Source organism: Rhinatrema bivittatum, chromosome 1, assembly GCF_901001135.1.
Source record: "Rhinatrema bivittatum chromosome 1, aRhiBiv1.1, whole genome shotgun sequence".
Lineage (NCBI taxonomy): Eukaryota > Metazoa > Chordata > Amphibia > Gymnophiona > Rhinatrematidae > Rhinatrema > Rhinatrema bivittatum.
The window spans coordinates 750,673,981-750,689,731 of NC_042615.1; the positions used below are offsets into that span (position 1 = coordinate 750,673,981).

Sequence of the window (15,751 nt, forward strand, 5' to 3'; positions counted from 1 at the left end):
ACTGGTGGGGCTGGGCTGAGGGGAGGAATAGACTAGTGAGCAGGGCTGCTGAGAGGAGAAAGAGACTGGGGCTGGGGGGATAGATAGACTGGTGAGAAGAAGCTGGGTTGCAGAGAGAGACTGGTTGGTTTATGTTTCAGGGGATAGAAAAATTGGTGGGGAAGGCCTTTGTGTGAGAAAATGTAAGGACTATGCTGGGGGAGAGGCTGTTGAAGCTGAGCTGGAAGTAAGGAGAGACTGGTAGGGAAGGGTTACTGGAGGGAGAGAGAAACGAGCTAGACTGGGGAGAGGAGAGAGACTGGAGGAGAAGGAGACCGATGGAGAAGGGCTGTAGGGGAAAGAGACTTGTGGGAATCAGTGAGAGACAGGCTGGGCTGGAACTGGGGGAGAGACTGGTTGAGGCTGGGCAGGGAAAAGGAGACTAGTGGGCAGGGTGCAAGAGACACTGCTCAAGAGAGGCTGCAAAGGATACAGAGACTGGTGGGGGGAGAGGGGGATACTGAGGCCTGGGGGAAAAAGATTGTTGTAGATGGGCTGCAGGGGAAGAGAGATGAGCTGGATTTGGGAGAGACTGCTAGGTCTGGGGTGGAGAAGAGAAAGAGACTGATGGGGTTGGGCTGAGAGGAGGGATTTGTTGGGAGAGGCTGCAGGAGAGGGAGAGACTGGTGGGTTGGGTTAGATTTGGGGGAGAGGCTGGCGGGGCTGGAATGGGGAGAGAAAGACTGATGAGGCTTGGCTGAGGGGGGAAGAGAGATTGGTGGGGCTTGGATGAGAAGGGGAGAGTGACTGGTAGGGAAGGGCTGTGGGACTTATTGGGCTGGAGGATGTATAGAAAGAGACTTGTGGGGATTGGAAGGGGAAGAGAAATAGAGAGAGGCTAGTGGAGAGAAGTTTGGGGAGGGAGATAGACACTGGTTTGGAGTACAGAGAGCAAAAGATTGGTGGGGATTGGATGAGAGGGGCTGTGATGGGGACAGGCTGGGAGTCCTCTAATCTTTTGGAGGTTGAAAAGGAGTCTGCATACCTGAAAAGGTTGGAAACCCCCACTCTAAGGTATTATGTATTTCTCTAACTTTTTTTGTGTTTGTCTATAATCATTCCTAATCATTCCAGGACGATATGGTATGTGGAATAGTTAGAACGATTTAAGATTTGTTCAGGATTTCCTCTTTGGTTGTTGCAAGGCTAACCAAAATGCTAAGTGTAAAATTGATTCTCAATCTTTTGCAGTGCTTTACCATATCAGGTCCACTGGGTACGGCAAGAGTATTCACTGGCAAGTCTGATTCCCCAGTGTGAATCTGTGAAGTCTCGAGGGGCTTTGATTTCTGCTTTTGCTGGTGATGGACTTGTACTGGCAGTAACTATCAATCAAAGGGATCCAAAGGTATTGATGAAAGGCGGTGATTCAGTAAAAGTAGTAGTATAGCAGCTTGCCAGTTTCTTTTATATTAGCATTTTCATGTAGTTTCCTCCTGCTCCCTTGGGCATTCAGCTCAATTGGAATCAGCCTCTATTGGGATATGGCATCTTGAGTTTTTATGTGCAGCTACCCAGGGTTATTTTCATTATTTTATATTCCCCTCCCAACTCAGCCCAGTCATCACAGTGATGATCTTGGCCAGGGGCCACAAAAGGTAGTTCCTTCTAACAGCTAGCTAACATGGACCCTAAGTCTAGCCACTAGGTGTTGCTTTTGAGAAATGACTGAAACTCCTTTCCCACTAGGGCTGTGTGCTTTGCTGCTAGTTGTGGCCTACCTGAGGAGCAGAAGCCAGGCCCAGCAATCAAACTGAGGTCTACCACATGGCACACTTGCCATTGAGCCACCAGCCTGGCCCCAATGTCACTGAATTTTAAAGACAAAAAAACATTTTTCACTAGTGGCCAGCTTTAAAACATCATGAAAAGAATAGCCTGCAAATCATAGTGGGATATTTTTACTGCAGATTTTACTCACTGTAGATAGGTTTGCTTGGGTCATAATGCTAAGTAAACTGCCAAAAGTGCAAAATATATTTGAGATATATAGTCTCATAGATCTGAATAGTTTTGTGCATAATATTTGGGCAAAAAATTAAGTTCATCAGGGTGAAGGAATCAGCTCCCAACAGCTAGTCACAAATGTATTATTTTAGTCCAATAAACCTTGTTTTTTAAATCTTTATATGTATCCAATTGTACTAACATGGCAACCACATAACTTTATTTGAGAAAATTGGAGAAAGTCCCTACAGAATGGGGGTCATTAAATGTTAAGCCTCAAAAATGGTGATTTTAATTAAATACTGTAATGATTATTTCTCCGAGGACAAGCAGAATGATAATCCTCGCACATGGGTGACAGCATCAGATGAAGCCCACCATGGAACTTTGACATCAAAGCTTCTAGAAACTTTGAGCATGCCTCACTGGGCATGTGCATCCCTGGCCACACCCCCACATTCAATGCAGGACACCTCAGTCTCATCTTTTTCCATGAAGCATGCAGGTCGCTGTTCATCTCTCTCATTCATAACTATTGTGGTAAAAGTTTCTGGAGCCATGGAACCTGTTCTTGCAGTACCCTGTGGGTTGTTTTTCAACCTCTAGTCTTCTAAGCAGATTTTATTTTCATTTGGTTTACTTTTCTTTATTTTTCTGTTAGCTATATGGTGCATTGGTTCTGGTGCTGCAGGGTGGCTCCAGTGGTTTTTTGTCCAGCTTTTGAGTCTTTATTTGCTTCACTTATTTTTCAACTGATACCTTTGCTGTGACTTGGATTCTGGCTCCTGTGATAAGACGGGTGCTTTGTCTGGGGGTAGACCATGGTGTCTCTGACTGCTCCCTATAAGATTGTGACCTGACCTGAGAGGTCATATTTTTGGTGGCTGTCACACTGGCATGTGGATTCGGTGAGTTCCAGATCCTAGTGAGTTATCTGCCATATACAAACATTTTCAAAAAATGGTGATTCTGCACAGACATGATAAGTTTTCCTACATTTCTGTTAGAGTCCACAAAAGTGAACGAATGTTGCAGTTTAGATTGCAAGGGAACCGTAGCTTTCTGTCTGGAACACACTGAAGCCCTCTGTCCACCCAGATTTTTTATTTATTTTGACATCAATAAGTCTGGAATTGCTGTAGCCAAGCACTCTAGTCTTATTTGGCTAGCAGATTGTCTCCTTTTGTTACACCCAAGCAGGCCTGAATCTGTTGTTTTATGTTGAGGCTCACAATGTTAGAGCGATGGTGGTGTTGATAGCCTTCCTGAGTTTGGCTTCCATGAAGATCTGCAAAGCTGTAGCATGGTGTTCTCACCACATGTTCACATCTCGCTACTATTTTCGACGGGCTCCCAGTGCGATAGTAGTTTTGGCTAGTCTGCCCTTGAGGTGTAGAACTCAACTCGATTCCTCCTAGGGCTTATTATTTTGGTTCTGGACACCATCCAAAAAAAAATAAAAATAAAAAACATATATATATATCTATATATAAAATGATGGCCTGTCACCTAGGGTCCATTATTTTGGTTCCAGACTACCATTAAAAAAAAAAACAAAAACAGAAAATGCTTTGATGACCTTGTTATGGCCGCGGTGGTCCGCGACCGGGGCCGGCCACTCACCCGCAGCGTCGGGTCGCTCCTGAGGCGCCTGCGGGAGCAGGCAGCCGTCCCTGACGCTCTCTTCACGGCCATTGCTGATGCTGAGGCCTGGCCGCGCCTCTTCCTCCTGCTTGCTTGACTCCTCCACCGCCGGGCCTTCCTAGAGCCGCGCACGCGGCTGTGTACTGGATTTAAAGGGGCCACAACAGGAAATCGTCGTGGCTTCTCCCTGGGGACTCCTTCCCGATGACTATTTAAGGCAAGGCCTGCCTCTCAGACCTTGCCTTGGTTTCTTGGCTTCTGGTCCTGTGTGTTCCTGAGCTCTGAGTTCCTGTTCCGGCTCTGTTCCTTGGCTCCGCTGCTTGTTTTCCTTGTCCTGTTCCTGTCCTCCCGGTCCCAGCTTCTGCTTCTTTCCTCGTTGGACGGATTCATCTGGCTTCGACCCCTGGACTGGCTTCCGACCATTCTTCTGGCTTCAACCTCTGGACTGGCTTCCGACCATTCTTTGGACCTCGACTCTGAACTGTACACTGACCTGTCTCCTGTGTTCAGTGGTCCACCTAAGTCCAAATGAGTCCCTACGGGCTCTACCCGGGGGACCGCGGGCTTCCAGTGGTGAAGTACCTGTCGGTTCCTGCATCAATCTGGCCTCTCCTTCCGATGGTAGGGACCTAAGAGGGTTTACTCTCTCAGGTAGCGCCAACTCTACGTCAGACAAAGGGTCCACCTTCAGATCCGTAACAGTAAACCAAGGCCATGGATCCGGCCAAGGCGTCAGCTCTGCAAGCCATTCCAGGCTTGGCCCAGAAGATCCTGGAGCAACAACGGGTATTGGAGTCCTTGGCATCCTCCATGGATCGACTCAATGCCTGCCTGGATGCGGTGGTAGCGACTCACGCAATTCCTCCTCCAGTAACCCCTCCACCAGCACTGACGCCGCCTGGGTTAGCCTCGCCCAGTAATTCCACTGCTTGTTCCTCCATGTTATGCTGGTGAACCCCCGCCTATGCCAGGGGTTCCTCGACCAGTGTGGTATGCACTTCCGGCTTCAAGCCTTCTTTCCGGATGATTTAACAAAGATGACATACATCTTATCCTTGTTAGAGGGCAAGGCCCTGGCCTGGGCCTCCCTGCTGTGGCAACATTCCGATCCAGTCTTACAAGATTTCCCTCGCTTCTTGTAATTGTTCCGAACAGTGTTTGAGGAACCTGGAAAACAAGCAGCCGCCGGTTCTGACCTTCTGCACCTTTGTCAAGGAGGACGCTTGCTCGCAAACTACATGATAGAATTCAGGACTTTAGTGACAGAATTCCATTGGGAGGAGGACTGCCTCCGGACCATATTTCTTGAAGGGCTGGCAGCTCGGGAACTTCCATCTTCGCTAAATTCCCTCATTGACCTGGCAACCAGGATCGACCGCCGTCTGCAGGAAAGGACTCCGTGAGTGCCTGGGCTCGAGAAAGCACATGGCAGTTCCATTTTTTTCCACATCCATCTGCTTCCCCTTCCGAACTTTGTCCGCCATTGAAGGGACCATCGAAGAACCATTGCAGTTAGGACGAGGTCCTCTGTCTCCTGAGGAACGACAAAGGCGCCGCAAGGCAGGTCTCTGCCTCTGTTGTGGAGGATCGGGCCATCTCATTGCTCGCTGCCCAACTCGTCCGGGAAACTCCAAAGCCTAGGCTCTACTGGGGGAGTAACCCTAGGCATTACTTCACCGGCTCCCCCACTTACCCTGCCTGTTACTTTCACCCTTGGAGGTCACCAGGTCTCCACGCTGGCTCTGGTAGATTCTGGGGCCAGAGGAAATTTCATCCTGCGAGATGTTGTTGTGGAACAACTACTCATCCCTACTTGTCCGTGCCCGAGGCCGTTGATTCTTTCCTCCATCCATGGAGACCCTCTGACCGGGAGAATAATGTACCACACAGTTCCCCTGGAATGCCACATTGCACCAGGTCATACGGAAGATATCACTCTATACATTATCTAGAAAGCCATCCATCCAGTTGTTCCTGGCTGCAACGTCACAATCCGCAGTTTGACTGGATGTCTTTAAAGCTAACTCATTGGGGTCCGGCATGTCACGAAATCTGCCTCAAAGGAGCAACCCCTTCTTGTAGCTACCTCTGTACCTCACTCCTAGAGGGTTTACCTGCTCAGTATAAACAGTTCGCTGACGTATTCTCCAGGAAGGTTGCTGACACATTGCCTCCGCACCGTGAATTTGATTGTGCCATTAATCTAGTCCCTGGAGCCACTCCGCCTTGTGGAAGAGTCTACCCGTTGTCTGCCCTAGAGACTTGCACCATGGCTGAATATATTCAGGACAATCTCCAGAAGAGATTCATTTGGTCCACGTCCCCAGCTGGGGCTGGCTTCTTCTTCGTCGGAAAAAAGGATGGGACTTTGCGTCCTTATATTGATTTTGGTGGGCTAAATGCTATTACCATCAAGGACCGATACCCATTGCCTTTTATAGCTGAGCTCTTTGACCGTCTACAAGGAGCCAGGGTGTTCTCGAAATTGGACCTTTGGGGAGCCTATAATTTGATCAGGATTTGAGATCAATGATGAGTGGGAGGATGAGTGGAAAACGGCTTTCAATACCAGAGACTGCCATTATGAATATCTCGTCATGCCGTTCGGACTGACCAATGCTCCTGCAGTCTTCCAGCACTTCATTAATGAGATATTTAGAGATCTGCTCTATGTATGCATGATAGTTGTTGCGACCGTCGCTGCCTGACATCTCCACTATGCCCACCTTACCTCTTTGGCGACTCCCTCTTTGCCTGTTGGAAGTTTGGCTGCCGCGGCGTCATCATGCTGTTCTCCTCCGGCATCCCTGGACCGGCTAGATGCCGCACTCCGCCATGTTTCCCAGCAGCCTAAGGGCGCGCGCACGGGGCGGCCCCGACTCAAGTACCAGCAGTGGCGCGAACCTCAGGGGTGTCCCCCTGAGGTGACGTCATCTCCACCGGATATTTAAGGTCTCTGAAATCGCTAACTAATTGAGTTAGCAAAGGGTTACCATGCTACTTTGCCTCCTCAGACTTACCAGGCTTACCCGCTCCTCGGGGGCCTCGCTTTCTCTTTGATTTTCAGATCGCAGTCTGGAATCGATACTCGCTCATCGAGAGGCCCACGTACCCGGACTTGCTACTGAATACCACTTCTGCCAGGAAGTCATCGCTGCCTACAACACCAGTGAGTTACCATCTCTCTCTCAGAGCGTTCTCTGGAACCAGGTACTCGCTCCTCAAAGGCCTACTTACGTCCAGCTACTGGGCTGCTTCTAAGAGACTATTGTGTGAGTGTTACCATCAAGGTTCTGCTCCTGAACTCTGCATACCCTGCCTACTCACTAAATTCAGTTTCTCTACAGCTCAGTTATCCAGGATTGCTGTTCCAGTATCTGAGGGACTACAGCCCAGCCGGGCACTTCCAGCTCACTACTGCCACCTCTGGTGGTTCCATATACTGTTTAATAAAAGAACTAGTGTGTGTCTGTCTCCATACTCTGAGCCTGACCGGTGGTCCCTCTCGGGATCTTCCCCTGGGGGCGTGGTCATCTGCCACCGGCCCAAGGATCCACCCACAACTACTACGAACACTAACAGATTGCTAACTCCATGGATCCGGCTCAACTTAATGCCTTGCAGGCCATACCGGGCCTGGCGCAGCGCATTGTAGAGCAGCAGGACGCCTTGGAGAAACTTACTTCAGCGTTTCATCAGCTACACACACAGAAGGTTCAAGGCACAGCTTCCAACCAAGAAGGTCAGTTACAGGAGGTAACTTTAAAAACTGCTGTACCACTGGCGGCTCCAATCCGCTTTTCCGGTGAAATTCAGAAGGCCCGGGGCTTCTTAAACCAGTGCTGCATGCATTTTGCCTTACAGCCATTTTTATTTCCTACAGATCTTTCCAAGACTACCTACATCCTTTCATACCTGGATGGTAGGGCTTGTCTTGGGCATCTACCTTGTGGGAGCACAAGGACCCCATTTTGCAGGATATAGAAGGATTTATGGACTTGTTTAAATCCGTTTTCAATGACCCTGCTCGAACTGCTGTAGCCGGTTCTGCTTTGGTGGAATTGAAGCAAGGCAGCAGATCATTGGCTGAATTTGCCATCGAGTTCAAAACTCTTGCGGCAGAACTTCGCTGGCACCCCAAATGTCTCAAGACCCTCTTTTGCAGAGGCCTGGATACCCGTCTATAAAATCATGAGGTTTTGAATGACTAGATGGGAATTGGTTATTTACACTTTCGGATAATAGACTAGGGGGTACTCCATGAAGTTAAAAAGTAGCACATTTAAGACTAATTGGAGAAAATTCTTTTTCACTCAACCCACAATTAAGCTCTGGAATTTGTTGCCAGAAGATGTGGTTAGTGCAGTTAGTGTAGCTGGGTTTAAAAAAAGGTTTGGATACGTTCTTGGAGGAGAAGTCCATTAATTGCTATTAATCAAGTTGACTTAAGGAATGGTCTCTGCTATTACTGGCATCAGTAGCATGGGTTCTTATTAGTGTTTGGATTCTTGCCAGGTTCTTGTAGCTTGGTTTGACCTCTGTTGGAAACAGGATGCTGGGCTTGATGGACCCTTTATCTGACCCAGCATGGCAATTTCTTATGTTCTGGTGGATGATATCATTTATCTGTGAAGACTGACATTCTGCTGTTCTCTGAGAACCTTTGTTACAGGTAAGTAACTCAATTTTATTTTTATTAAAAGTTCAACAAAAATACCTAAATCCTATATATTTTTTTTTTATTTTTCAGGCAACTCAAATTCTGTTTATAAGCACAATTAATTTTGTTACAATCAGTGGTAGCCTTAAGGGGTGTAGCAACAAGAACCAGATGATTCCTTCCAAGTATATCAGGTCAGTATCTCTGTAAGACTAATGTGAATGTTCCTGATGTGTTTCCTAGAAGCAAATAATCTTTTACTGCATCTGAAATTAGATGCCCATTAGTAATCTAATTTGACAGGCAACTTAGTTCTCCACTGATAACTTATTTTCCTTTTTTTCTAGGTCATATTGGGTAGAGGACATGAGTTGGACTCTGGATAGCCTCTTTCTGGCTTGCATGTTAAAACGTGGGGCTCTGATTCTGATAACACGTTTGGGTGAGCTGCAGAGTTTGGTCACGTTTGGTTGCTCAGTTGAGTTTGGACCAGCAGAGTTTATTCCACTTCATCCCTTAATAACCTACAGGTGAGGTCTTATGTAACACTTAAAAGGGACATAAGACAAAAAGTTCTGTTTTTTGTCTGCCTTTCTGACTAGCTATTTAAATCAAACACACTAAGTAATATACCCCAATAGTTTTCTTCTCCCCAGTACTTTAAAGTTTTGAAAATTTCCCCAAGCAGTACTTACTGATTTTTTTCAGCTTCCAGCAAGGTGATCCTCTCAGCGCTCTCACTGGATTGTGATTATGCTTGGTGTTGTCATATCTTCATTTGCACATAAGAACATAAGAACCTGGCAAGAAAATGCCATACTGGGTCAGACCAAGGGTCCATCAAGCCCAGCATCCTGTTTCCAACAGTGGCCAATCCAGGCCATAAGAACCTGGCAAGTACCCAAAAACTAAGTCTATTCCATGTAACCATTGCTAATGGCAGTGGCTATTCTCTAACAGGCCTATCCTGTAAAGTGCGGCCGCGTTTACCCTGCTCCTAAGCCGCTTTTTACTTACGTTCCGGCCGCGTTAGCCCTTCCTGCGATCCCGAATCCCCTTTAACCTTCTCCTACCGCATCCTAAATTCCCCGGGCAACCCCTTCCGCCCACGGCATGTATATTGCATGCAAACGAGCGAATTAGCTATTCCCTAGCATCCCGTAACCCGCGCCCCGACTATCGCTAGTTTTCCCTGCCGTTTTGTCGCGCGTTTAACCTGCAAACTTACCGCCTACCCTGACCCCTGCGGTAGAGGCAGGGGTAAGGGTAGATGGCAAGCTTTCCCCCAGCCCCCGCTCACCTGCCCCGGCCGCGATCATGGGTGCCGGTCTCCGTGGCAGCCCCAGTCCTCTCCCCTGCTCCCGAAGCCAAAAAAAAAAAGCGAAAAAAACGTTGCAGCCCCCCTCCGATGTCCGGAGGGGGGCTGCAACGTTTTTTTCGCTTATTTTTTGTCTTCGGGAGGAGGGGAGAGGACTGGGGCTGCCACGGAGACCGCTTTCCCCCGTGCAAGTAAGTTGCTTCGCCGCTTCAGTTCTTCCCTCCTCCCGGAGCTGCTTTTTCAGCCTTGCTCCGGGAGGAGGGAAGAATAGACACTATCGGCGAAGCGAAAAAAAACCAAAAGCAATTTTGGTTTTTTTTCAAAAAGCTAAAAGTAAGTTGCTTCGCTGTCGGTGTCCCCCCTCCTCCCGGAGCAAGGCTGCTTTTCGCGCCCTGCTCCGGGAGGAGGGGAGAAGAGATGACAGCGGCGAAGCGAAAAAACCAAAAGGGGACCTGACCCGACCCGACTTACTTTTGCAGCCATCCGGCATCGCTGCTCCCCCGCCTCGTCCGGCATCGTTGCTCCCCTGCCTCGTCCGGGAAGATGGCTGCCAGCACAGGGGAAAGCGGCCCCTGTGCATTCAGTTGGCTGCTCAAGACGTGACGTCACGACGTTTGGCGTCACGGCAGCCAATTGAATGCACAGGGGCCGCTTTCCCCCGTGCTGGCAGCCATCTTCCCGGACGAGGCGGGGGAGCAACGATGCCGGACGAGGCGGGGGAGCAGCGATGCCGGACGGCTGCAAAAGTAGGTCGGGTCGGGTCCCCTTTTGGTTTTTTCGCTTCGCCGCTGTCATCTCTTCTCCCCTCCTCCCGGAGCAGGGCGCGAAAAGCAGCCTTGCCCCGGGAGGAGGGAAGAAGAGACACTGACAGTGAAGCAACTTACTTTTAGCTTTTTGAAAAAAAACCAAAATTGCTGTCCGTGTCTCTTCTCCCCTCCTCCCGGAGCAAGGCTGCTTTTCGCGCCCTGCTCCGGGAGGAGGGAAGAAGAGATGACAGCGGCGAAGCAAAAAAACCAAAAGCAAGAAGTAAGTCGCTTCGCCGCCGCTTCCCTCCTCCCGGAGCAAGGCTGCTTTTTGCGCCCTGCTCCGGGAGGAGGGAAGAGTGAAGCGGTGAAGCGACTTACTTTTTGCTTTTGGTTTTTTCGCTTCCTGGTATCTGTCATTTCAAATGACATTTGAAATGACAGATACCTGCGTGGCGTGAAGCCTTAGGCCCGCGCACCCAGGATACTGTATAGGCGCTCTATCCAGTAAAATGGGTTGCGCGGGTCTAAGGCTTTTCGGACGCGGTTTACATTTAAATAAAATTAGTGTTCAGGATCGAGCGGTAGGTGAGCTGCACTGTGCGGGCGGTAACCGCGGGTGCCGTAGGCACTAATGCAGCTCTTCCTACCGCTCGGTACTGGATAGACCTGTAAGTGAAGTTAATAGCAGGTAATTGACTTCTCCTCCAAGAACTTATCCAATCCTTTTTTAAACACATCTATACTAACTGCACTAACCACATTCTCTGGCAACAAATTCCAGAGTTTAATTGTGCGTTGAGTAAAAAAGAACTTTCTCCGATTAGTTTTAAATGTGCCCCATGCTAACTTCATGGAGTGCCCCCTAGTCTTTCTACTATCCGAAAGAGTAAATAACCGATTCACATCTACCCGTTCTAGACCTCTCATGATTTTAAACACCTCTATCATATCCCCCCTCAGTCGTCTCTTCTCCAAGCTGAAAAGTCCTAACCTCTTTAGTCTTTCCTCTTAGGGGAGTTGTTCCATTCCCCTTATCATTTTGGTAGCCCTTCTCTGTACCTTCTCCATCGCAATTATATCTTTTTTGAGATGCGGCGACCAGAATTGTACACAGTATTCAAGGTGCGGTCTCACCATGGAGCGATACAGAGGCATTATGACATTTTCCGTTTTATTCACCATTCCTTTTCTAATAATTCCCAACATTCTGTTTGCTTTTTTGACTGCCGCAGCACACTGTACCGACGATTTCAATGTGTTATCCACTATGACACCTAGATCTCTTTCTTGGGTTGTAGCACCTAATATGGAACCCAACATTGTGTAATTATAGCATGGGTTATTTTTCCCTATATGCATCACCTTGCACTTATCCACATTAAATTTCATCTGCCATTTGGATGCCCAATTTCCAGTCTCACAAGGTCTTCCTGCAATTTGTCACAATCTGCTTGTGATTTAACTACTCTGAACAATTTTGTGTCATCTGCAAATTTGATTATCTCACTCATCGTATTTCTTTCCAGATCATTTATAAATATATTGAACAGTAAGGGTCCCAATACAGATCCCTGAGGCACTCCACTGTCCACTCCCTTCCACTGAGAAAATTGCTCATGTAATCCTACTCTCTGTTTCCTGTCTTTTAGCCAGTTTGCAATCCACGAAAGGACATCGCCACCTATCCCATGACTTTTTACTTTTCCTAGAAGCCTCTCATGAGGAACTTTGTCAAACGCCTTCTGAAAATCCAAGTATACTATATCTACCGGTTCACCTTTATCCACATGTTTATTAACTCCTTCAAAAAAGTGAAGCAGATTTGTGAGGCAAGACTTGCCCTGGGTAAAGCCATGCTGACTTTGTTCCATTAAACCATGTCTTTCTATATGTTCTGTGATTTTGATGTTTAGTACACTTTCCACTATTTTTCCTGGCACTGAAGTCAGGCTAACCGGTCTGTAGTTTCCCGGATTGCCCCTGGAGCCCTTTTTAAATATTGGGGTTACATTTGCTATCCTCCAGTCTTCAGGTACAATGGATGATTTTAATGATAAGTTACAAATTTTTACTAATAGGTCTGAAATTTCATTTTTTAGTTCCTTCAGAACTCTGGGGTGTATACCATCCGGTCCAGGTGATTTACTACTCTTCAGTTTGTCAATCAGGCCCACCACATCCTCTAGGTTCACCGTGATTTGATTCAGTCCATCTGAATCATTACCCATGAAAACCTTCTCCATTACGGGTACCTCCCCAACATCCTCTTCAGTAAACACCGAAGCAAAGAAATCATTTAATCTTTCCGCGATTGCCTTATCTTCTCTAAGTGCCCCTTTAACCCCTCGATCATCCAACGGTCCAACTGACTCCCTCACAGGCTTTCTGCTTCGGATATATTTTAAAAAGTTTTTACTGTGAGTTTTTGCCTCTACAGCCAACTTCTTTTCAAATTCTCTCTTAGCCTGTCTTATCAATGTCTTACATTTAACCTGCCAATGTTTATGCTTTATCCTATTTTCTTCTGTTGGATCCTTCTTCCAATTTTTGAATGAAGATCTTTTGGCTAAAATAGCTTCTTTCACCTCCCCTTTTAACCATGCCGGTAATCGTTTTGCCTTCTTTCCACCTTTCTTAATGTGTGGAATACATCTGGACTGTGCTTCTAGAATGGTATTTTTTAACAATGACCACGCCTCTTGGACATTTTTTACTTTTGTAGCTGCTCCTTTCAGTCTTTTTCTAACAATTTTTCTCATTTTATCAAAGTTTCCCTTTTGAAAGTTTAGCACGAGAGCCTTGGATTTGCACACTGTTCCTTTTCCAGTCATTAAATCAAATTTGATCATATTATGATCACTATTGCCAAGCGGCCTCACCACCGTTACCTCTCTCACCAAGTCCTGTGCTCCACTAAAATTGCTCCCTCTCTCGTCGGTTCCTGAACCAATTGCTCCATAAAGCTATCATTTATTCCATCCAGGAACGTTATCTCTCTAGCATGACCCGATGATACATTTACCCAGTCTATATTGGGGTAATTGAAGTCTCCCATTATTACTGCACTACCAATTTGGTTAGCTTCCCTAATTTCTCTTAGCATTTCACTGTCCATCTCACCATCTTGACCAGGTGGATGGTAGTATACCCCTATCACTGTAGTCTTCCCCGACACACAAGGGATTTCTACCCATAAAGATTCAATTTTGTATTTCGTCTCATGCAGGATGTTTATCCTGTTGGACTCTATGCCATCCCGGGCATAAAGCGCCACACCTCCTCCTGAGTGCTCCTCTCTGTCATTGCGATATAATTTGTACCCCGGTATAGCACTGTCCCATTGGTTATCCTCTTTCCACCATGTCTCTGAGATGCCAATTAAGTCTGTGTCATCATTCACTGCTATACATTCTAATTCTCCCATCTTACTTCTTAGACTTCTGGCATTAGCATACAAACATTTCAAAGTTTGTTTTTTGTTTGTATTTTCATTCTGCTTTTTAATTGATAGGGATAAGTTAGAATTTTTTAGCTCAGGTGAGTTTTTAGTTACAGGCACTTGGACTACTTTTCTAATTATTGGAACTTTACTGTCGGGATGCCCTAATTCTAATGCATACTATGCTTACTATTTCAAAAACATTTTAATCTTTTTTTTTTTTTTTCTTAACATCTTCTGCTTTCAAGAGTCTGTCTTCTCCTCCTCCTTTGTTTCTTATTCATAGTTCTCTTTCTTGTAAGGGGTTTGTCCTGCTGAAAAATTGACATTCTGACCATGTAAGTATCTGTTATTTCAATGTCTATAAAAGTATTTTGGCTATGTTAAGCTGGTTTGTCAAGATGAATGTGCCCCTTTTGTATTTGTTTGAAAATCTTACAAAAGAGCAATAGTATATGAGGAAAAAGATAAGTTTATATAGGAGCTATGTTAAATGTTCATTTTATACTATGATGATTTGCTTTTTCAGGTTGGATCCCCAACCTGTTAAATATTTATTGTATATTGAATAAATTTCAATAAGGGTTTTTAAACATTTCAAAAATATATATCTGACCATGTTATTTGTGGCATGTACAGAGCCAAAGATCTTCCCTCTTCCATGAACTCTCTGACATCCCCTTGGTTCAGTCACTGAGTTTTTTGTTTTTTTTATTTGCTCTCTTATTCAATCCAAGAGAGACTCAGGAAACAGCCAAACTTGGAGACAATGTAAGAGTGCAATTTTATTTTCAATCTTGTTTTCTCTTGATCCTTTGTTCATAATACTTGGTATAGTTATACGCGTTTGGCAGAGTAAATTAACACAATTTATATTTTTGGTTAGGTTGAACTATGGCTTTCAGATGCATAGTGTTTCTCTAATGATAGCTTTAACTCAGATCTGCAGGATAGGATTTTATATGAAGAAAAATCAGTTCTTAAAGTAGCACTGTCATCTGCTTGTGGTGAAATTAAAATTTTCCACAAAGTGATGGACAACCCCTTCTGCAGTAACAGTAGAAGTACCACATTGACCACTTTTTAAAATATGACTTAAAAAAAATTGGTTAAAATATAATTAACCAAGAACTGAGAAAATGGCGCTCTTGATCTTTCTCTTCTTCTCCTCATGTACTGTTCATAATGCCTTTCGATGCTAGTTGCATCCTCAACTTGGCATAATGTATTAGCTATTTGAAAACTTAATAACAGTTTATCTTGATAGTTTCCCATTGCAATTTATAGCTTGCATCATAAGTACTTTTTAATAATCATTTGTTTATATGTTCATAAGAACATAAGAAATTGCCAATCTGGGTCAGACCAAGGGTCCATCAAGCCCAGCATCCTGTTTCCAACAGAGGCCAAACCAGGCCACAAGAACCTGGCAATTACCCAAACACTAAAAAGATCCCATACGGGGCGCGCTGACATCACCGTCGGGAATGGCCGCCTGAAGCAATAGCTCCCTGCGATGTTTCTTTTATAAAGCCTAAACAACACGTAATAGCTCGATTTCTCAGCTAATAACACCCTAGGATTTCGCCTGAACGAGCAGAGATGGCAGCGAAACGCAAAAATCCGGACCTCACACAGTTTTCTTATAATTGCCTGATATCCCTGCAGCACTGGCGGGAGAACAGGCCTCCGCCGAGACCTCGGAGCTTGATTCTGACCATGCGGCTCCTGCGTCCCTCGCGGAGCTTACCATCCGTACAGAACTCAGAGAATGGTTCATAGATCTACGACGGGACCTTAAACAGCACAAACAGGAACTGCTGACTTCTATCTCCGAGGTAAGGGAGGAATTAGCGGCGGTGGAGCACCGCGTTGATGAACTCGACATCCGCGTTGAACAACACGAGGAGGATATCCACAAAATGGCGGATGACTCGAAACTAGCCCAGGCCTCTCTC

The 15,751-nt window shown here is 46.1% G+C and overlaps 1 protein-coding gene across 5 annotated transcripts in view; it reads left to right on the plus strand.

The window, feature by feature from the left end:
- The window catches only part of CPLANE1 (ciliogenesis and planar polarity effector 1), a 453,269-nt gene that overhangs the window by 47,589 nt on the left and 389,929 nt on the right, over nucleotides 1–15,751 (plus strand). For all 5 annotated transcript variants that reach the window (XM_029578626.1, XM_029578651.1, XM_029578642.1 and 2 more), the window contains exons 6-8: nucleotides 1,231–1,387; nucleotides 8,381–8,484; nucleotides 8,638–8,820. In XM_029578626.1, the coding sequence (XP_029434486.1) occupies nucleotides 1,231–1,387; nucleotides 8,381–8,484; nucleotides 8,638–8,820 (444 nt within the window). The remainder of the gene's footprint in view (nucleotides 1–1,230; nucleotides 1,388–8,380; nucleotides 8,485–8,637; nucleotides 8,821–15,751) is intronic.